The sequence below is a fragment of the Trichoplusia ni genome, chromosome 17 (genome assembly GCF_003590095.1).
Source record: "Trichoplusia ni isolate ovarian cell line Hi5 chromosome 17, tn1, whole genome shotgun sequence".
Classification (NCBI taxonomy): domain Eukaryota; kingdom Metazoa; phylum Arthropoda; class Insecta; order Lepidoptera; family Noctuidae; genus Trichoplusia; species Trichoplusia ni.
In genome coordinates this window covers 1,704,404-1,726,027 of record NC_039494.1, presented here as the reverse complement: position 1 = coordinate 1,726,027, position 21,624 = coordinate 1,704,404, and the positions used below count along the sequence as shown (strand labels likewise).

Sequence of the window (21,624 nt, the reverse complement as noted above, 5' to 3'; positions counted from 1 at the left end):
CTAACATGCCCGCGAGCCCGCCCGCTACAAATCGAAATTATTAATCCCGGTTATAAACTATTACTATACCAAGTTTCGTCTAAATTCGTTCAGTAGGTAGTTGTTTACCCTTTCAATTTCCAGAAGTAAAATCTTGAGCTGTTGTTTTGCATTGTCAACCAATGCAACCCAAAACAAAGCATATGCTTCTGGTTAAACGATATTTACAGAGTTTATTACGGATGTATTAAAAGATAAACGGCGTTACAGGGCCCCAATTCTGTTATTTACAACGGCCGATGAATTAATGAAATTTGGCTTAAAATGACATTTTTCGTATTCTCTTAAGCATTTTTCAACACAATAATTATTGTGAATTCAGTACGGGACGGTACACTCAAGGTCAATACAAAGAACTTCAATAATTGTATTGGCAAAATTCTTAAGAGAATAGGAATAATACATTTCAAATTTAATCCAATTGCCATTCATTCATCGGCCATTGTAAAATAGCAGGATCGAGGCCCTGGTTTCGGGATTAAGACAGAATAGTTACTTTTTTTGCAATTGACTTGATATTAATCTCAGACATAATGCTTACCAGACAGATTTATTAGGTACCTCTGAAGGGAAAAGCACATCCTTCTTATAGTACTCTGACAAGGTAGTTCCGAACGTCCTCATTATGAACTGGGAATCGCCAATGCATTGACTACCAGGCGATGCTAGCTCCAATTTTGAAAATTGTGTGTTGTTTTGTGCATACTATATACGTTTACACACTTTACACCCGACCAGTTAGTTACTAGCATTTAGTACTTGTAACATTTGAATTGTGTACCCTTTAAAATTAATAGGTAGACACAATTTCAACGCCGATTTCGCAACTATCTTTTCTTTGATTATATCTAATAAAAACTATCATAACTTATTTAAAGTTAGGTAAACAACTACTAAGTTATAAAGTATGCAATAAAAACGAGATGAAACACCACACCGTTAGTTTCCAGATAGTTAACGAAGACAGGTTCAGGCAATTGTAATCGAATAATTTTAATGACGTATAGGCGGCTGATGCGGGAGGCGCGGGCGCGCTCGGTGTTGTCGTAGAGCCGTCATAGCATTGAACAGGCGAGGCGGCGAGCGGCGACCTACAGCCAGTCAGTCGGCCGTGTGTCCCTTGAGCGCGCTCCGTGTCGTTGCTCGCTCGATGTGTACTCTCGATTAAACATCGCATAATCTTACCCAATATCGCTATTGGGTGATAACTTATCATGTGCTATGACGCGACGGTACATTTTAAAGTTCTCCCAAGATAAGCGACAGTGTAGTGATTAAAATTTTATTGTGCACGGTTGGAGAATGTGCGCGCACTGACGTTCTCGCTAAAGGAAAACGTATTACCGTTACGTAGTGCTCTTTTACTATGTCGTTATTTAAGAAGAAGGCTCCGAAGTATACGCCACCCCCAGTGCCTCAGTCTCCCACGGAGGACCCTCACCAGCAAGCCAATGGGGTGGACAACAACAATGGATCGCAGAAGTCACAGTTGGTGTTTCACTGTCAGCAGGCACACGGCAGTCCTCTTGGACTAATCTCCGGGTTTTCTAATGTAAAGGAACTGTACCAAAAGATAGCAGAATGTTACGACTTTCCACCTGACGAGGTAAGACTAATTACATATTTTGATAATGAAATGAGTAAGCTAATTAGAAGTCCGGAGACAGCATTTCTTACGAACAAGTTTTTGAATCATTGTGGCTTTATGAATTATACCTTTAAACCGTGAATAGGTACCTTCCTACTGTTTGTAGTAACGGGTTCATTCCCGGATACCTAGACGCTCATATAGCTTATAGTTACCAGGCACAGTCTTACCGTGATAACATGTTAACTTGCATAATTTAATTACGTACACGCAATAAAACCCACCAAAAAGTACACCTAAGCGTTTTCCAAAGAGTATTGATGTCCATATTTATTTAAAATATATACATAAATAGATAACTTTGCATAGTTGATTGATTATGCTGTCGCAAGCCTTTCATGGACAACTGCTAAGTAAACTGTGATAAGAACACAGGTATTTCTTTCATGAGAATGCGTCATGTATTTTTAAACAGGCACTTCTATTCCGTACTCAATATTATATGATGCAAATATAGCTTATTGTGGGCATTGCATGACAAAACCGTAGATAATTTAATAGATAGTTTTCTGATGACACCAATGCGCAACGCCACATTGTAGCATGTTTTGCGTCGAGATGGCAGGTTCGTTCCGATCTGAAACATCTTTGCGTAGGAAGGTATATTGTTGTTATATGTAATGTATTTGATTACGTTCTAATACCTATAGCTTCCTATTGTTTTAGAGGTTTTAGAGCATCTTACTCAAACCTAGAATAATCTCCAATTTTTAATCTACTGTCCTATCTAAATTAACTAAATGTTAGTAGAAAGAGTAGTCTATTTCTCTAGAGTAGTGAAAAGTATGATTCAGTATATATCAATAAAACTTTCCTATCCGCAAAACATATACGTACATAATCAAAATTTATTTATAATAGGTTGGTTTCTACTACCGCCTTCCTAAGATCGCCAATCTAAGATAATTCCATACATAAATTACAAAAATGTAGAAACCAGGAAAATCTTGAACAATCTCCATCCGTAGTAACTATCTTAAGTAGGTAAACAAAGCTCATTATCAGTTTTGAAATCAATAGTTTTATCATAATCTTACAAGACTTTAGCATAAACTAATAATCCGTATGATATAAGTTTAGCCAGGTATTGATAATGGTGTAAGTATAAACAAGTTGCTGATGCAGCTGCCGTTCGCATCCAAAGTTAATTAACTCAGATATAAATAACTTGTATGCACATGCTCCTTTCATCCTATCTAGATACTTGTAGGGCTGTCAAATGAGTTTCGTATTAGGCTTCTACGCGCTTATTCATATTATATTATAACGTATCGTATTAACAAAAAATATCTTAACATTCAATGACTGCTTAAAAAGCTAAGTCGCCATGTCACACCTCTTAAGACCACCTCTTCAGGTAGGATTGTTGCCATCAGATAGACCCACCAGAGAAAAATGGCATTAGTCTTATCTAACTAACGAAATCAATCAATGTTAAGACGACATGGACGTGTGGATTCTATCGTTTGGTGTAAATATACGGCATCTTATAAAAACCATCATCATATATAGCGTTTAAACAATAATAATTATGGTTATTTATAACTTCCATGACTTATTTTAGCGTGAAGTGAGTTCTGTAGCGATAACTCTTAATATCGATCCCATAAACTTGCTAATATGTGTAAAATGTGTTCACTCCACAAATGGCAGTGTAATAATAAGGATGTTTATTTCCAATTTGTATCGTCTTTAAGGTATTAAATAAATTTTAATTATATTGTTATTTACATCACTGTTATTTTTACTATCAGTGCCCAAATAAAACTTGTCAAATCAATTCCTTTTCGGCAGATATAGTTTCATGAATACATTTAATGATAAGATTTTAACTGATAAAAATACTCATACTTCGTTGCAACGCTGTTTGTGTACCTATAATTAAAAAGGTTAAATAATAAAGTACCTCGCTTACGATTACCTACTCGTTAGTAAAGAAAACTCTGAATTGGTATTCAAAAAATAATGTTGCAATAATTTTCGTAATGTTCCTCATTAGCTAAAGATTTTTAATGAATCACTTGCCTATTTAAATAATCACCATGATAAAAATTCTTCATATACCTACTTGGCAATTATTGATGTTACCAGTAATCAAAACGGTAGACGCTATCAACTAAGAATTGATTGTTATCATTGATTTGGTGTCAAGTTGGTCCATCGACCGTTAATACCATAAAGGTCACGCCGAAAATGGTACGTCGCTAATTTCCTGATATTTCACGGGTTGTGAAAACGCTCAAGGCTTTCGTTGTCAAGGCCCAGTCGTGAGAATGAAGATAATAGAGTTTACACGGTTTCAGACTGCCTGTAAACTATGTATATCTGTATGCATACTGTTTCAATGTAAGTGTGAGATGTTACGTAAACGATGCTAGCCAAGCACTGATTTTAGTAGTTATTATACTTATAGAAAGTATGAGATCGTGAGCAGATAACAAAGACATTTTATTTCCTAGCGTAGTTTTTAAGTAATTTGATATTACAGTTATATAAGTATTCAGGATTATATCACTTTTGGCTCACAAATCGTAATTGCGAAGCAGAATGCACGACGCTGAGAATTTGTAGAAAGAAGAAACAAAATAAAGTTTAAAGAAGACTAGTTACTTCAAGAAAGTATTGATTATTAAACTGTTTTCTCGTAGGTATATAAATTAAAGTAATAATGTGTAAGTAGGTTGTATTTAAGGTTTAGGAACTTCCAAGAAATGAGTGAATCCTATCTAGACGTAGATTTATCAAAATTGCCATTAATTTCGTGGTTAAAAACTTACCTTGGTAAATTGAATAGACAGATAAATATGCTCTGCTAACAGTTTAAACGCGTGAAATGTTGTATTGTGAATTCTATGTATATGTGACTATGTTGGTAAGTATAAAACTGTCACAGTGTGCGGATGTACGCACGGCTGAGCAGTGAGCAGCCAGGAAGTGGATCAGCCCAGGGGCGCAGTCTCTCGTGTGATATAAACGCGGCAAGTGGCTGCAGATACGCTCCGCCGACGTGTGTATGTGCGATGGCCCACTACACCTGGGTCAAGGACCGGAGCCGGTACCCGGTCATACCTGCGACGCATACCTCGCCATGCGACCATTTCGCACTTACACTGACACACTACGATCATCGATCAATCGCGCATTGTTAACAAAACTTGACGTAGGTATTTTAAGTTTGGTATATAAAAGCCAAAGAAAAACGTTACTTATCTAAAATCTGATGACAGATTCTATGACTGATTTATCGCCATCAACATTAGATAGTTAATTAATTGTAAATAAAATCTAGAGATGTCTAATCCTATCATTTCCCTTGTAGTTTTATTTATCAACAAAACGCTGTGACTTGCGTGATAGCTAGATTAGGTTATTAGAATATAGTGAGTGAATGAAATACACTCATTAAAATTATTACTAAGCCTCTATGGTTCAATGTTTTTAATATTTGGGTTCTTTGGCAATAATATGTATGTTTTAAATAGAAGACCAAACTGTTCGAACTTCATAGACGTAGGTACCACATAACCCAAATGTAGGAAAAAATTAAAGTTACACGCTTTCATGATACAATTCGTTACATTGTTATTTTCCTACTAGTACACATCACAAATTTTTGACCCAGTGGAAAACCTCCAGGACTTCCTTCGCCCTGTGGAAAGCGAAGGATTGGGACGGATTCTTACCGGCTACACCACTGGAATGCTCCCCCGTTCATTTTACGGGATCAGGAACGCTTTCGCAGTCTACCGCAAAAGTGCACCTCACACCTAGAAGGTCTAGGTGTGACGTGTACTTGGTCAACGGGCTTTTTGTACCTTATTGAAAGACTAAGACTAGTCTAAACAGGCTCTTAATTTCGGATCTATCGCCAGTTACAAATAAATTATGGATTGCTTTTGGCCACGCATTCAGGAAGGCGTGGTTAATTAGGTTAGTGGTATTATGATACTTATCAATACCAGCTATAACTAAACATTGTATTTCATTGGTTTCAGATTCTGTTTTGCACGCTAAATACCCACAAAGTGGATATGAAGAAACTCCTCGGCGGTCAAATAGGATTAGAAGATTTCATATTCGCGCATAGAAAGGGTCGTCCTAAGGAAATAGAAATAGTTAAGACAGAAGACGCATTGGGACTAACAATAACAGATAATGGAGCTGGATATGCATTTATCAAGAGAATAAAAGAAGGTTCCATTGTAGCCCGGATACCGCATATCGAGGTAAATACCAATACATATTTCAATACCAACGTACAATAGTGAATCATGTTCATATTTATGTACCGATACGGCATACGTTTGTATCAATACGGCTGTATTAATCATACATTGATGTGGAAATAACACTCTCAAATAACATAAACGTAAATGTCGATGGTAATTTATTGTCAGAAACAACAAATTTCGATTGTATATAAAATGTCTTCGATACTCATACTTTGTAACAATACAGGAAAAAGTATGATATTGATAAAATAAAAATACCTTGAAATATCAATGTGCGCGAAGTAGTTACTTTACTAATATGTGAATGCTGATAAACGTCGGCTTTGTATTAATACTTAAATGAATACCATATGAAAGCGTTGCCACTAATACGAGTGTGTTACACAATAAAAAATGAATCCGAACAAACATTACCTACCATACGTACGTATTGTACAAATACAAAATATGTTACTGTTTGCAAACAGTTCGTACTGTGAGTAGGATTGGAATGTGATTAGAGGCATAAATCTACTGACTGAATCATATCAGATAGATACTCGAAAATACTGATAGACACAGTGGCTAATCGTGAGTATTAATGAGGTAGGTGCTATGGATATCAGCTTTATTCCGAGTTTATGATTTGATAGAAAAATATCGATGAATGACTGCATTGAGTATTCAGATATTTTTTACTAGTTATGCAAATGTCTATGCTTATGCTTACTCATTTTAATAAATGGGAAAGTGGACTCGTCTGTTACCTCATCACTGCAAAAGAACTCTGCTGATGTTGACGTAAACTGGCCAAGAAGAAAGCTATAAGAAGAAGAAAATATGATTCTTATTTAATTCTTGGTACGTATCTACTATGCAGTTCTCGTGGGAACTTCGACATTTACGCAGAAAATCACTAGCAAAAGCTTTTACATTTGAGTGTGAGATTCATACTGTAAGAAATCATAATATCGTGAGTGGCAATCGAAGAAATTCTTAATGTGTGAACTGAAGCTCAGTCACAAAATCTAATTTACATAATAACAAAGTAAAAATACTTGCCGTAAGACGATCTTTCTAAATTCCAAGTCGTGTGTGAATCACGAGACCATCAAACCATAGACGAACTAGTTTACGGGGAAAGGGCCGGGCTATCGTCAAGGCTTTGGACAAGGTCATTTAATCGACCCTCTTTACCTTTAACAAACTGTGTTTATTCAGCAGTAAATTGTATATATTATATAGGTTTCAGAAACTAGTGGGCTTCTCATTCATCCGAATTGTATTAAATTAAAGATTGACGTATCTTTAATGCTCCAAAATTTTAGAAATGAAAGTTTTGGGCCCCAAATTTCTTAAAGATACAAGAAAAAGAACTGTTTTCACATCAAAAGTAAACAAACTTTATCATCGTAAGAAAATATTGTCCCTAACAACTTTGGTTGGTGTAAGTTATTTGGCGATAGCTCTACAAATTTAGGTTCAAAGCAATTTTGTAACGCATTATAAGTCAAGTGGACCTGAATCTGAAATTTAAATACTAAGTATTTGTTGATCGAGTCCACATCTCAATCGCATTTCTCTATTTTGTATTCGACAGCAAGGATGTTCGAACTTTAGCGAAAGCGGGTCAGTGTGTCTCACTTTACGCTCCATTTTCAATCATGACCATGAGACTCTCAGGCTATTTGACAGTCTAGCCTATACTTCAAATCCTATTTGTTTTTATATTTAGGTAGATACTTAATAGTATTATACCATTTCCCCTCGTCAGATCATTAAATTATTTCCTACTAATCCTAATATAGCAGACCACTTACGTGGATTTTCCGTTTTTTTCTGAAGTTGATCTTGTTGTTGTGCAGAATAATAGGAATGACACGTAATAATTACTTAAAGCAGACTTATACATGACTAAGTTATTACATCAGCAGTGTGGCTGTATAACCTTTGTATAGTAACCTATTTACCTCTTTTGTTTTTGCGGTGTAGTGTGTTTCCTTAAGTTAATGTACCAATAGCAGCCAAAAGTAATTGAAATTTGACTCAGGACAAAAATAATATAATATAACCCTTATAGTGAGCCATTGGCTATTGTTATTGAAAAATGAGGCTGCAGTTATCGTACTTACATAAAATATAGTGGATTTATAGCATCAGGGATAGTAAGATCTAGATTACCTAATTGTTATTACCGTTGCGAATTGGATATCTTTGGGACAAGGCAAGAAAAAAGACTCATAAATCTTTATCCCCTCAACGTTTAGAACGTACAAAGATATTTGCAAGCCGTGCAGCTCACAAGTGTTTATAACTAGGAAGTGCATTCTATAATCTATCCAAATAAGATTCTCATTAGCCAATATGGAGTAGAGTTATCATATATGTCTATGAATCCTGTCCTGCCATTAATTATTATGTTACGCAGCTGGTACACATTGCTGCGTTTACAAATATAGCTGCCTTCCGTTCCGTGACTATCAACACAAGTATGTGTAGTTGAAAATAGGTTTAATGCCGGTTCATATTTTTTTATTATCAGATCGCGTTATACTGCTAAAGGGCTAGAAAACATTGCTTTCTTTAAGAAAGTATTTATCAGTAACTGATTCGGTAATCTGTAAAGTTAAGCCATTAGGAAAGTGGGCAAAACTGGGTTCTGTCCAATGTATTTTAACTTTCAAAACAATATTTGAGTTTAGTTTATACGTGTTCGTAGTTTTGTTGGATGGGCGTTCGCGGGCTTATGCCGCCTGAGAAAATTTCTGTTTTCCCTCGATTACTGACTGTGTTCAATCGAAATTGGTAATGGACCAACAAAAAAATGAAGGAAATAACAGAATCTAAAAATAACACTGATAAATGTATGATTTGTTTCCTGATGAGATTAGAGCATTCGTTACATTGCTCATCGCGGACTTGATTAACACAATTTTGGTACAGTGTAGATAATATTGTGGGCGTTACGACACAATGCCTTTTTATGTGACATTGGTTTATATCGAAAGAGCTCTCAATATTGCGCTAGCCACCTCGTTATTTACTGATGTTACCTTTTTAGATTTTAGTGACTAATCCCAACCTACGTGGATTTATTAGTTAACTTCAGAGCATCCATATGATTCAGTTTTGATCAAATAAATCTTAAGGGTGAGGTAAAGTTTGTTTAATTATATAAATCCTTATGATTTAGGTCTTTGGATGGACAGTACTTTCCTTCATCTCACACAACAATTTATAACAATTTTGTCGCTTTGTACGGATAAGCTAGCTTGCGAATTGGGTGGCCAGAGAACATACAGACCATGCATTATCAGTTATCTCGTACAAACAGACTTTTAACTCAAATACAATAAGCGAGCTTTATTAACGCGGCTCTCTGAATGTGCCAGCGGTCGTTGCCCTGGTTAAGAATTGTGCAGGAAACAGACAATTTGTGCTAATAAAGATGTCCACGTTTCAGGTTGGAGACCACATTGAGAAGTTAGATGGAGAAAATATGGTTGGGAAGAGGCATTATGAAGTCGCTAAGATATTAAAAGACATTCCAAAGGGAACTACATTTACAATTAGATTGGTGGAACCTCTTAAGAGCGGTTTCGGTAGCATAGGACCAAAGACTAGTGGTGCAAAGTCTGGAAGAAAACAAAATTATGGATCGGGAAAAGAAACTTTACGGTTTAAAGCCAATGGTCAAGCTACAATAGAAAATGATGTAAGTTACTTTTTTGGCCTAGTTTATGTACACGCAATGTGCATGTTGAGTGATTGAGATATTGTGTGTGTGCATGTTACTATCACATTTTAATAACAATTACAGATTCTAGAGGCAAATAACGTCAGTATAAAACTACATATACAATATTCAACGTTTGCCGGTCTTTACGTATGCCTGTAATATTCTTATTTGTTAGACTAACGAATGTCATAACAATTGTGTTTTGTAACGAGGTACTAGGATATCAATAAATAAGTATCAGTGCATTGTTGTCGCTGTAACTCACTAAAACTGAATATAAAATGAAATTGCCTTGACTCAAAAACGTATTGTTCTGTATTGTTTTTAAAACCTGAAGGTTAATGATTAAGGTATTCAGGTGGTTGACATAACTTATGTGTGCATGTGTCCAAAACAGGGTATAATTGTGAATTTTTGAATTGTCGGATACAATAATTAACAGTGTTTGTTTGATATCATTGGCCTAGCCTTTTCCCATCTATGTTGGGGTCGGCTACCAGTCCAACCGGTTTCAGCTAAATACCAGTGTTTTACAAGGAGCGACTGCCTATCTGACCTCCTTAAACCAGTTACCTGGGCAACACGATACCCCTTGGTTAGACTGGCTGTCAGACTTTTTCAAGCTTCTGACTACCTGTAACGACTGTCAAAGATGTAGGAATAACAGCCGGGACCCACAATTTAACGTGCCTTCCGAAACACGGAGGAACTCGTTATGACAAAGATGGTCACCCATCTACAGACCAACCGCGTCAAGCATAGCTTAACCTGTGATCGTATCACTTATGCGGTTATAGCTTAGCCACGAGCTCCTCTTGTTCCCAGTGTTTGTTTGATATAATCGCATAAAATGTAGATTAAGGACTTAAGGAAAACTGTATCCGCGTGATAACACGAAACGTTAATAAGATTGAAACGAAGATGATGCCAATAGTTAACAATAGAATTGAAACAAAGGTACTAAGTACAGGGTATCTGCAACGGTTTATTCCACGAAACCTTCTTATTGCTGGTGTTAATAACTCGTAGCGGACTTCCTCTAAGATGATTATTCTAGCAGCGTTGTCCTTAAGCCCTACTGCTTTTCCAGGCATGACGGGTACCACTAAACGTAGCTACACTAGCTTCAGCAGCGGCTGCCAACCAAATGCTAAAAATGCCTAACATCAGTACATTACCTTTGTCAAGGTTTTTATTTGTTCATTGAAACAATGAGAGATCACTAGAATTGTAAAATTCCTCATAAATAATTAGGAGCAGGGAACTGGATTTGTTTATTCCGGTGTGACATAATTTTACTTCTCATTTCAGCATGATGACAAATCGAAAGCCGGTATTGAGAAAATAAACAGCTTGTTAGAATCATTCATGGGTATCAACGACTCGGAACTGGCAACACAGATGTGGGATCTCTCCGAAGGAAAAACAAACTCCATGCAGCTAGCAGACGCCATCGACAATAGTGACTTACAAGAATTCGGTTTCACAGATGAGTTTATAATAGAATTGTGGGGAGTTATAACTGATGCTAGATCTGGTAGACTCAGCTAAAGAAATGTAGTAAACATAGTTAATTGTGTAGGAAAATACTGATTGTATTTTTAAACCTTGAGGTACCGACTTACAAGAGCAGAGTGTGTTGTAAGCAATTATAATGTCATTCCAGCCTAAAAAGATCTTTGGTAAATAAAATTGTAAAGTTTATTATTCACTTAGATAGTTATTACTCACACGAGCAGTTCAAATATTCATAAAATACACTGTTCTTACTTTATCTTCGGAGTTGAAAGTGAGTAACCTGCCTAATCTAAACTGGGTCAGATATTATAAGATTGAATCTGCTGGTAAATATAACGAATCTATTATGGATCACAGATGTCTTGGATTTATCCCGGCTACACGTTGTAATACAATGGTGAAATTAATAAATTGAACAGTATTTGTTTTGTTTCGGCAAATTATTCGTAGCAAATTATGTTTGATAACAATAAGTGTTAATTATGCAGATTAAATAAATCAGATAGTTGATTTGTAAAAGAGGTTGGACAGATTGGACCAACCTACTTAAATATATCTACAGAAGTATCAGACCTACATAATGATTAATGTAACTTTGTCGAATTATTTATGACTAGTTTTATTGAAGTTTACTATAATTATACTAAGATAATTTAAATTTGGAAGATTTTTCGATTAAAAAGATTTATTAATCAGTCGAAATAATGCGTTGTAGTCATACCGTGTATTACTTTTAATTAATTATGTACGTTTATATCATTATTCGGGCCTACCATCTCGTGAAGTTTGTGTAATTTTGTTTAATTATGGCGCCAAAAATATTCAGTTAGCAGGTACCTAATTTTTTGTCTATATAATACATGTACTTCATCCATCGAAACGCAGTATTTTTGCGCTTGTCTTAGATGTATCAAAAGTTAATGTACAAAATTAAACAGTGCAAATGGTGGTACAAATGTTTTATGTAGTAGTTCACTTTTGTGATTGTTGTGCATTTAAATGTTTGTAGATAATATATGAACAATAGGTGTATTTTGAATCATATATATTATTTTTTGTCTATTCAATTGATGTCTTCTAATCGATATTCATTCCTTATCTATTTGGAAAGAGGTGCTCGTAGTCAAAAGATTAATTATTTTCACCTTAAGTATTTATATTAGTAAAATACCTACCTACACATCAGCTGTAATTCATTGAATTGTGAAAACATAATTAAATTTCTGTTATCTACTTTTTTGTTGTTAAAAAAAAAGTTACAGAGGATTTTTTTGTATAATAAATTTTAGGACTCCCTTGCGCTATTAGTGACAAAGTCGAAAGGAGCATTTCAACAGATTGCTGATAGATAGACGTCACTTCTAATTTGAATCGCATGTTCTAGACATATTATTACAAAACTTCTTACTTTGATATTTACAAAACTTACGTTTTGAAATCAAAACTTTACTAAATGTACAGTCATTAGGTAAAATAGATACGTTTATAGCAAATAGAGAAAATGTTTAATTAAGTTATTCTTAAGGTAGTCATGATGTAAGAAAATAAATATTTTTCTGTACATTTACTTGTTTTATTGTTACGTACCTACCAGCTAAAACCAGTATACGTATACAACGTATACCAGCCAAAAAAGCCTAAAGTACCGTGCTGTGACACGAAATCAGGCAGAGCTTAAGCTCATAATAAGTCTGTCCTAATAGTTCTGGCCTTTCTAATTGGAGTTAACCCATTTCTTTTATAAAATGATGGCAAATGTTTTTTTTTTAAGTTTTTATTGTTAATGAGGCTTCCAGGCACTTTCGATACGTTATAATATTGACTGTAGATGCAAACTCAAACTTGGTCAAACTATCAATCTAATAGTTAATTAACATTGTGTCCATGCTTTATAATTATTTAACAAAACTAGACAAGGAGGATTTTAACAAGAAAGACGTGTTTTTTATTCAAATTATAAATAAGTCGCAGCAAAAAGTTGTAAACAGGGCGCGGATGCTTGCAAGCCCTGTTGACCTCGAGATTGTGAGACAAACAAGCGACCAATTCTCATCCAGTTTTAGTCTCTTTATCTCCTTTATCGTCGTTGGTAACACAGCGCGTGTTTATCAAAAGTTATTTGTCGTGATTGAAGTCGACTGTACTTGTTCAACAATTGTCACTTTTAAAATGCAGTATTTACATTTGAATTGAATGGACTTGTGTACAGACCTCATTTAATTAAATTTAAATTCGTATGTTCATTATAATAATTACGTACGGATTTCTGAACAGTGTTTGCGAATAATGTTAACGAGCGTGACATCAACTGTTTTCTAATTATATTTTATCTACGTTAACTAATTACAAGGTGTTTATGTGACTGATAACGCCGAAATATCGTAGGTAGTGTAATATTATTTGAGCAATTAGTAATTAAATACCATGGCGACTACAGTTTTAAGCAAGTTTTTTGTTATAAAATCACAAATTTACTCGAATTGTAAAATATTCGCTATTACTAAGGTAAGCCTTATTTTTCTAATTACTTAACTAAACTACATAATTCGCTAAAATCTTTACTATCTAAGTATTAACCAAATATTATTTTGCACAGATATTATCAAGTTCTAGCTACAGCACTGCAGTACGCAAAAGTAAAATATATGAGAATGCTAATGAAGCTGTTAATGATATTCATGATGGATCTAAACTCTTAGTGGGTGGGTTTGGATTGTGCGGAATACCAGAAAACCTTATTGCAGCTGTCAACAAAAAACTCGTTACTGGCCTTACTGTGGTCTCTAACAACGCAGGTACAGTGCAGATAATTAATGATATACAATTTATATTGTGTCAACAAGTTGTTTATCACATAGTTGTTTACTATGGCATATTGCCATTTTAATTTACTAAAGTTGTTTACAATAATGTTGTTATTGATGGATACAGTTTAATGTCTTTCAGGTGTTGAAGATTTTGGTCTAGGAGTTTTACTAAAGAGCAAACAAGTGAAACGCATGATCTCATCCTATGTTGGTGAGAACGGTGAATTTGAAAGACAATTTTTGAGTGGAGAATTAGAGGTAGTTATGTAGTAAAATACAAAATTGTAACTTGTAACTGTAGTATTGTAGCTATTAATTTATGTGAAATCTTTTGATTTAAAGGTAGAATTGACACCTCAAGGCACATTAGCAGAAAGGATCCGAGCAGGAGGTGCAGGCATACCTGCTTTCTTTACACCAACTGGGTTTGGTACTCTCATACAAGAAGGTGGATCTCCTATTAAATACACTAAAGATGGCAAGGTGGGTTTAACAAAGTCTACTACTAGTTTGGAAATGCCAAAGGTTGAAGATTTGTATATTTTCACACAAGACAAAAAACAGGTTTATTAAGCTCAAATACTTTGTGAAGTCTATCATATCATAAAAATAATATTTTAAGTATAAAATTTTATGATTATGCATACAACCTTATCACAAAAAATCTATCATAAATGTTATCATAGTGATATGAAAATGTATATCTACTTTATCAAAACTATTTTGTAACATAATATTATTTGGACAGTTAATTATTTAAATTTGATCTTTTAGATTGACATCCCAAGTGCAGCTAGAAATGTACAACAATTCAATGGAAAGGATTACATCATGGAAGAAGCAATTACCGGTGACTTTGCTCTCATCAAGGCTTGGAAAGCAGACAGACATGGAAACTTATTATTCAGGAAAAGTGCCAGAAACTTTAACCCTGCTATGTGCAGAGCTGCTAAGATTACAATTGCTGAAGTTGAAGAAATTGTAGATGAAATAGATCCTGACTTTGTGCATGTTCCATCAATATTTGTGCACAGAATAATTAAAGGAGTTTCCTATGAAAAGAGAATTGAAAGGAAAACTATCAGCAAACCAGCTGCAAAAGGAAAGTCAGTAGATTCTACTAGGGAGAGGATTATTAAAAGAGCTGCTTTGGAGTTTAAAGATGGAATGCATGCCAATCTTGGTATCGGTAAGTAGGTAACTTAAAAACGAATAGTGGCTAACAAACCAGTGAGGATTCACTTAATAATAAATTAATGTACAAATAGTTTAATAGGTTTTTAATCGAATTTATTTTTATTCAAGGTATGCCTATGTTGGCGAGTAACTACTTACCAAGCAATGTGAAGGTTCTGCTGCAGTCCGAAAACGGAATACTTGGTCTTGGTCCATTCCCTACTGAAGAAAATGTAGATGCTGATCTTATCAATGCTGGAAAAGAAACTGTAACAGTTCTGCCAGGTGAGAGGTCTAAGTTTATTCTAGTTTGAATATCAGCATATTAAGGTTTGTAAATAAGGATGAGTCAAAAGCAAAATTGATTCATACAGCTTCCTCTAAGTTATTTACTGGAGCTATGAGACAAAAAGCAGAGCTTGAAAGCCATGACCCAAGTAGGAAACCTTGTGGTACTCCACCCCAGGGCAGAGCAAAAACATTTAATTTTATCTCAGTCATAATTGCTTATCTTATGTAAACTTTATATTGTGTATGTTTACCTAAGATGTTAACTGTATTGTTGCTGTAGGTGTGGTCTTATCATGTAACATTGATTATTTTAGGTGCATCATTCTTTTCATCTGACGACAGTTTCGCAATGATCCGTGGGGGACACATTGACTTGACTATTCTAGGAGCTATGCAAGTTTCACGATACGGAGATTTGGCTAACTGGATGATACCTGTAAGTATAGAATAGAATACTCCTATTCTCGATCACTTACTTAATCAAGAATATTGGCTACAAGAAAATCTTTTTTTTAGGGCAAAATGGTAAAAGGCATGGGTGGTGCCATGGACTTAGTATCGGCTCCCAGAACAAAGGTTGTAGTTACCATGGAGCATACCGCTAAAAATGGCGCCCATAAAATAATTCCGGAATGTACACTACCGCTGACTGGGAAAAACTGCGTTGACATGATTATTACAGAAAAGGTAACTAATTTCATTGCGTACTGGCATTTTTGATGCCAATTACCAAAGCTTAAAAAAAACCTTGTCATAAAATACGTTATTCATTTTATTTTATTTCAGTGCGTGTTTGAGGTTGACAAAGAAAAAGGTTTAACCTTGACTGAGCTGGCAGATGGTGTTACTGTTGAAGAGGTGCTTGTTAGCACTGGCTGTGAATTCAATGTGGCGCCAAAACTCAAGAAAATGGGTGATATCACTCAACCGGAGAATAAATCTGAATAAATTATAGAATTATACAAGCATGTAATCAAGTGCCTTAATGCGTACTCACAATGCACTGTACTAAATACATTCTTTAATATTACGTATCCTAGAAGTATTTTAAAACGTAAATAACGATAAGCTACGAACTGCCGAGCTATGGCAACAGTAATGAATTAAAAGCGTATTTATGCAAATACTCAAACAAATTCTAATCGGTTTTAAACTAAGTACCTATCTATCTACCTACTTAATTTTGTAGGTAACAATCAAAACTTTCGAAAAATCAAAATTGTGTTCAAAATAATATTTATCTCAACGATCATAATAAAATTATGGTCGTTGTTTCCGTTGTTTAAGTATGATTAAATCATTAAATAATGTTTTGGTTTAGGTAAGGGAATATTTTCTAATGCACTTAATAAAAAGTATGAATGAAGTTCTTACAGTGTTTTAAAGTGTTCATCCTATGTACTCTTGCAGTGTATAACCATTTTTATTATTTTGCCAAAATCCGACGGTGCAATAATGTTATGAAATGTTTCCTTTCTTTTTTTAATAGAATAATCGTGATTCTTAAACATAATGCAACTTCAAGATGTTTTACTTTTTGTATTTATTTATTGTTTTTTATCTTTAATTTACATTCCCGTAATTACTTATTAATCTATTTCATGATATTTTCTAGTCTCAAATTAAGTTTTACTGTTACTTACATTTATAAATACACATTTTTTAGGGTTCCGTACCTCAAAAGGAAAAAACGGAACCCTTATAGGATCACTTTGTTGTCCGTCTGTCCGTCCGTCTGTCCGTCCGTCCGTCCGTCCGTCTGTCAAGACCCTTTTTCTCGGGAACGCGTGGAGGTATGAAGCTGAAATTTATATCAATTACTCAAGTCTACTGTCCCTTGAAGCTGTGAAAAAATCAAACTTCTAAGCCAACGCAATCAAAAGATACAGCCGTTCATGCCGCAAATTTTCGACACTTGCAAGGGAATCAAAACCTACAGGGTGCTTCCCGTGAACTCAGAATCTTGAAATTTGGTACGAAGCAACGTCTTATACCATAGATAAAGGAAAAATTACAAAAACCATAAATTTTTAGTTACATCACATAATATTTTTTTTTTAATAATTTTAAACTTACTACCTATTTCCTCATAAACGCGTAGAGGTATTAAATTGAAATTCATACCAAATACTCAGGTCTATAATACCTTTAAGCTGTAACAAAATCAAACTTCTATGTCAACGCAATCAAAAGAAACAGCAATTTAAGCTGCATATTTTGAAACTCGCAAGTACTCGCAAGGGAATCAAAACCTAAAGGGTACTTCCAGTCGACCTAGAATCTTGAAATTTGGCACGAAGCAACGTTTTATAGCACACATAAAGGAAAAATTCCGAAAACCTTAAATTTTTAGTTACATCACATAATAATTTTTTTTTTAATAATTTTAAACTTACTACCTATTTCCTCAAAAACGCGTAGAGGTATTAAATTGAAATTCCTACCAAATACTCAGGTCTATAATACCTTTAAGCTGTAACAAAATCAAACTTCTATGTCAACGCAATCAAAAGAAACAGCAATTTAAGCTGCATATTTTGAAACGCGCGAGTACTCGCAAGGGAATCAAAACCTAAAGGGTACTTCCAGTCGACCTAGAATCTTGAAATTTGGCATGAAGCAACGTTTTACAATCGAGTCATATATATTTATATGACTCGATTGTCGTAATGAACGAACTTTGTAAACCTTGCAGGTTTGTACGGAACCCTCGGTGCGCGAGTCCGACTCGCACTTGGCCGGTTTTTTTATAACTGAGGTATAACATAGAAAATGACGAATTTGTTATCTTTTACTTGCTTATCGTTTTGCTGAATACTTTTTATATAAACACTCTTATGATTTTATAAAGTATACTTTATATATTCATATTTGATACAGTTTATTTTATTGTTTTTAATAAATGGACTACGTCTTTGAAATAAAACATTGTTTACTTTTAATAATGAAATATGTGCTCAGCGGTTGTTGGGTATTTTGATTTTTAGGGGTGTAATGTGTAAATGTAAATGGGTTCTAAGATGTTACGAAGCTTTGCAATTTTGCAAAACGATTGTTTTGTACTGGTGCCGCGGGCCCGCCCGCTACAAATCGAGAATGATCCCAAAGGAACATAAAAATCCGCTAGTAGCATTTAAATCAATGAAATATGCGAACCGCGAAAGTAACTCTGTCTGCCTCTCTGTAAACTGAAGTTCATGCGGACGGAGTCACAGCTAGTTTATTAATAAATCTTACCGTTTAGAATATGTCACTATCAACACCTGTAAACAATTTAGTTTAACATGCTGGTTGATTACCGGTTCCATATTCTATTTTCCAAGAAACATACCTTAAATCACGGTCACTTACCTATTTCTTATCGGGAATAAAAAACAATGAAATCACTTATCTATGAAATCAGTCGACATGTGACAAAAGTGTCATGTTTAAATTGATGATAGATTTTTACGGCTGAAGATATTTACAGGAAATCTTTTAGGTTTATTTTATTTGTGTACGGAGTATTAAATGTGATGACGAGTCCAAATCACCCCTTTGTTGTATGGGGATCATGCTACCTATGGCTAGCTTCGATGTTTGCTATAACGTGGTCGTTACTTCTCTTCATTTGTAAGTTTCTAATACGTTTAATAGTAGCTGCGTCGGAAAATTCGATAAAACAAAGTATGGAAGGAGCAGAGGTATGATAGAAATTTCCCACTCGGCTCATATCCATTGACTACAATGGAATGATAAATCTATAGGTTGCGAGATATAGTACACGAAAGTCCATTGAAAGATTATAACATAATAATTATGTACCTAAGCATCGAATCAGGTGTAACTTAGTTACAGCCTGCTTTGGGTACCGGAAACACTTCTCGTCCATGTTAATGTCTATTCGAAGCTCCAGTTTCATATACTGGGTTATTTGGTAGGTAATAATTTGTCCATCATCACTATTGTAATTTGTGCTTTCAGGTGTGGGAGATATGTTATTATTAACAGGGACAGATATAATCAATGCAATCGTCTTACTTTCTGGAATCATTATGCTCCCAACAAACGTGCATATTTTGTGTAATATTGCCAATGGAAGAAAAATTGAGTATGTTGTACAATAACTTCAACCCTATTTAAGCTAATTTTAACTAGGCAGGTTGCACGTATCGTTTAAGCGTTTAATTTAATTGGCAAGGAAAATCACGATTGGGTCCTCGAGCCCGTGGTATTGTTATATATATTATGTTTTTCTGCCTAAACTTCTTATACTTATACACATTCTTATATACAGCCAGATAATTATAAGTTAATATTTTTTATTTCCAGTCATAAGTCCAAAGTAGTCTGCTGTCCTCTGTGGCTGTGTATCGTCTGGATAATAATAATAAATTGTTTGGGAGCAGGACTATGTATGCACAAGGTTTACTCTTTAAAACAAACTACCGCTGAAAAGATGAACAAAACTATAAAACATTACCGAAGTGTGCCGAAATATAAGCACTTTATAGATAATCTGCAGTGGTCTTTGAAATGTTGTGGGGTATGTTCTGATGAATTTCTGTTAACCATCATAAAATTTATACCATCGAAAGTTTCGTAATTTCTGGTTAGATTCGATTGGTTATAATTGAAGTAATATTTTGTCTAACTGCTTTCAATTGTGGTTTAGGTGTTAGGTACCTTTGTAAATAAGTACTTACCGAAAAAATGGTAGCAATATGAAATCCGGTAAAAGCAATATAATAGCAGGCAAGTAGGATGTTTTGCCTAAAGTTAATTAAAGAACCCTTAATCTAAATCAATAGAAGTCACGTGGTGATTTGAATGTTAAGTTTCAAATGAATATGCCCGCAAAATTAAAAAAAATCCCATTCCATAGAGCAAGGTTGTAACTTTCGAACGCTTTGAATGCTTCTGCCGTTTCTAATGGGGTACAATAATGTGTAACATTATTTTTGGGATTGATTAAAAAGTTTTATGACATGACTTTTTTCAGTTTAATTCATACAGAGATTGGTTTGAACATGACTGGTATGACAAAATACGTGATTATGAGTGGGATCCTCAAGTAAATAAACAGTCCTCGAAAGGGGGGCGAAGAGACGTTAAGACAGTATCCGACAGCGTTCCATTAAGGTTTGATTTGCAATACTTACTTTTAGTTGTAAATTAAATAACCTTTCGGCATCAATTGAAAGAATATATTTCAATGCGCAGAGATATTGAGAGGGAAAGTAGATTAGATATCTAATGTTTTCTAAGTGGATATGATTGGTTTAGTTAGTAGTTTTTATATCTTTTCAGCTGCTGTAAAAGTGGATCATGCATATCGAACTATCTTCTAGAGTTGGGAACTCATTCTATTAATACAAAAGGATGCGGAAAGTTGATGTATCGGATTATACTATCGTCTATGATAGCACATCTTATTATGTTTCTTTCCGTTGTTATAGTTGAGGTACCTTTCAAGAATTATTAGACTAAAAAGTTTTGTTCTCCAAGAGCTGAGAGAGTACCTAATTGTGTTTAAAATAAGTTAACCGTATTTATCTAATTTGCTTGTACTTTTTTTTTAGGCCTTGATTTTGAACATTATTACCCGTAAAGAATTACAAAGTGAGGACAAAAAATCACGAAGCTTTAATGTAAGACATATCATGTCTGTAAACGATCATTTTGGAACCTCCACGCCTTCAATTCAAATAAATCCAGATGAAAGCGATGAATTTGATAAAGAAATTCAGTACAGACATCCGATAAATACATCTTCTAGACAAGTGTAAGTTAATGAAACATCTCTCTTTCATTACTATTACATAATTATAGAATATAATTAAAACTGAAGACGAAAAAGTGGACACCTGTACTATAATTTTGCGTTATTTATAGAATGACTATGGAACCTGTAATGATTGATGACGAAGATTCTGAAAGTCCTAAGGAAGCGAAAAAATGGGATGATGATTAGGCAAGCGTGATACATTGATGTATTAAGATATTTTTTTCATAATATTTAGTTTTAATAAAGTAGTTGATTGATAAGAAAGCAGTTTTATGTTTTTATTCCAATTTCATTGAGATAACTCTGCCCGACTTTTGAGCCTTGATATAATACTTACCAGTTTCATTATTCACACGCAGGGGTACTTAGGTACGTAGGTACGTAGGGGTAGACGATGAACATGCCATGATACAATGAACTTCAACAAA

General features: G+C 34.5%; 3 protein-coding genes across 3 annotated transcripts; all 3 read left to right on the top strand.

Moving 5' to 3' along the window:
- The first annotated feature begins 1,109 nt into the window (after positions 1–1,109).
- On the top strand, positions 1,110–12,718 carry LOC113502262 (PDZ domain-containing protein GIPC3). The gene is made up of 4 exons (XM_026883756.1): positions 1,110–1,645; positions 5,683–5,913; positions 9,362–9,613; positions 10,949–12,718. Exons 1-4 carry the CDS (start codon positions 1,406–1,408, stop codon positions 11,186–11,188), a joined length of 963 nt encoding a protein of 320 aa, XP_026739557.1. The 5' UTR covers positions 1,110–1,405; the 3' UTR covers positions 11,189–12,718.
- Positions 12,719–13,249: 531 nt separating this feature from the next.
- LOC113502260 (succinyl-CoA:3-ketoacid coenzyme A transferase 1, mitochondrial) lies at positions 13,250–16,869 on the top strand. The gene is made up of 9 exons (XM_026883755.1): positions 13,250–13,660; positions 13,752–13,950; positions 14,102–14,220; positions 14,305–14,445; positions 14,737–15,151; positions 15,268–15,423; positions 15,744–15,865; positions 15,946–16,116; positions 16,216–16,869. Exons 1-9 carry the CDS (start codon positions 13,580–13,582, stop codon positions 16,375–16,377), a joined length of 1,566 nt encoding a protein of 521 aa, XP_026739556.1. The 5' UTR covers positions 13,250–13,579; the 3' UTR covers positions 16,378–16,869.
- A 1,524-nt stretch (positions 16,870–18,393) lies between these two features.
- LOC113502483 (photoreceptor outer segment membrane glycoprotein 2-like) lies at positions 18,394–21,463 on the top strand. Its single transcript, XM_026884071.1, has 7 exons — positions 18,394–19,041; positions 19,393–19,519; positions 19,741–19,954; positions 20,411–20,550; positions 20,719–20,872; positions 20,991–21,193; positions 21,304–21,463. The coding sequence occupies exons 1-7, from the start codon at positions 18,945–18,947 to the stop codon at positions 21,380–21,382; spliced, it is 1,014 nt and encodes a 337-aa protein (XP_026739872.1). The 5' UTR covers positions 18,394–18,944; the 3' UTR covers positions 21,383–21,463.
- The last annotated feature ends 161 nt before the right edge of the window (positions 21,464–21,624 follow it).